Below are 356 nucleotides of genomic sequence, written 5' to 3' on the forward strand. Positions count from 1 at the left end.
CCGTCTCCGCTGCCTGGAGGACGTTGCCTGGAGAGCAGCGATGCTCAGGACTTCTGCCAGAGCCTGGAGGAGGCAGGCCCTGACATCCGCGCCTGCGTGGACGCCTGCAACCACATCGCCAACGCCATGCGGGAGCAGAACGACTTCAACAGCGTGAGTTGGGGCTGGGGGGAGAGAGACCCGCATGGGGGGCAGCAGGGGCAGCCCTCACCCCCCTCCTTGTGCCACTGGCAGGAGAGTGAAGAGTGGATCCTGGTGGGACGGGTGATCGACCGTGTCTGCTTCTTCATCATGGCCTCCCTCTTCGTGTGCGGCACCGTCAGCATTTTCCTCATGGCTCACTTCAACCAGGTGCC

The 356-nt window shown here is 64.0% G+C and overlaps 1 protein-coding gene across 1 annotated transcript in view; it reads left to right on the forward strand.

Moving 5' to 3' along the window:
* Positions 1-356, forward strand: part of CHRNG (cholinergic receptor, nicotinic, gamma (muscle)) — a gene marked incomplete at its 5' end in the record, with an annotated part of 9004 nt that overhangs the window by 4256 nt on the left and 4392 nt on the right. Inside the window, 2 exons of the mRNA XM_009583272.1 lie at positions 20-153; positions 235-351. Coding sequence (XP_009581567.1) covers positions 20-153; positions 235-351 — 251 coding nt within the window. The remainder of the gene's footprint in view (positions 1-19; positions 154-234; positions 352-356) is intronic.

This window comes from Fulmarus glacialis, unplaced genomic scaffold, assembly GCF_000690835.1.
Source record: "Fulmarus glacialis isolate BGI_N327 unplaced genomic scaffold, ASM69083v1 scaffold17958, whole genome shotgun sequence".
Taxonomy (NCBI): domain Eukaryota; kingdom Metazoa; phylum Chordata; class Aves; order Procellariiformes; family Procellariidae; genus Fulmarus; species Fulmarus glacialis.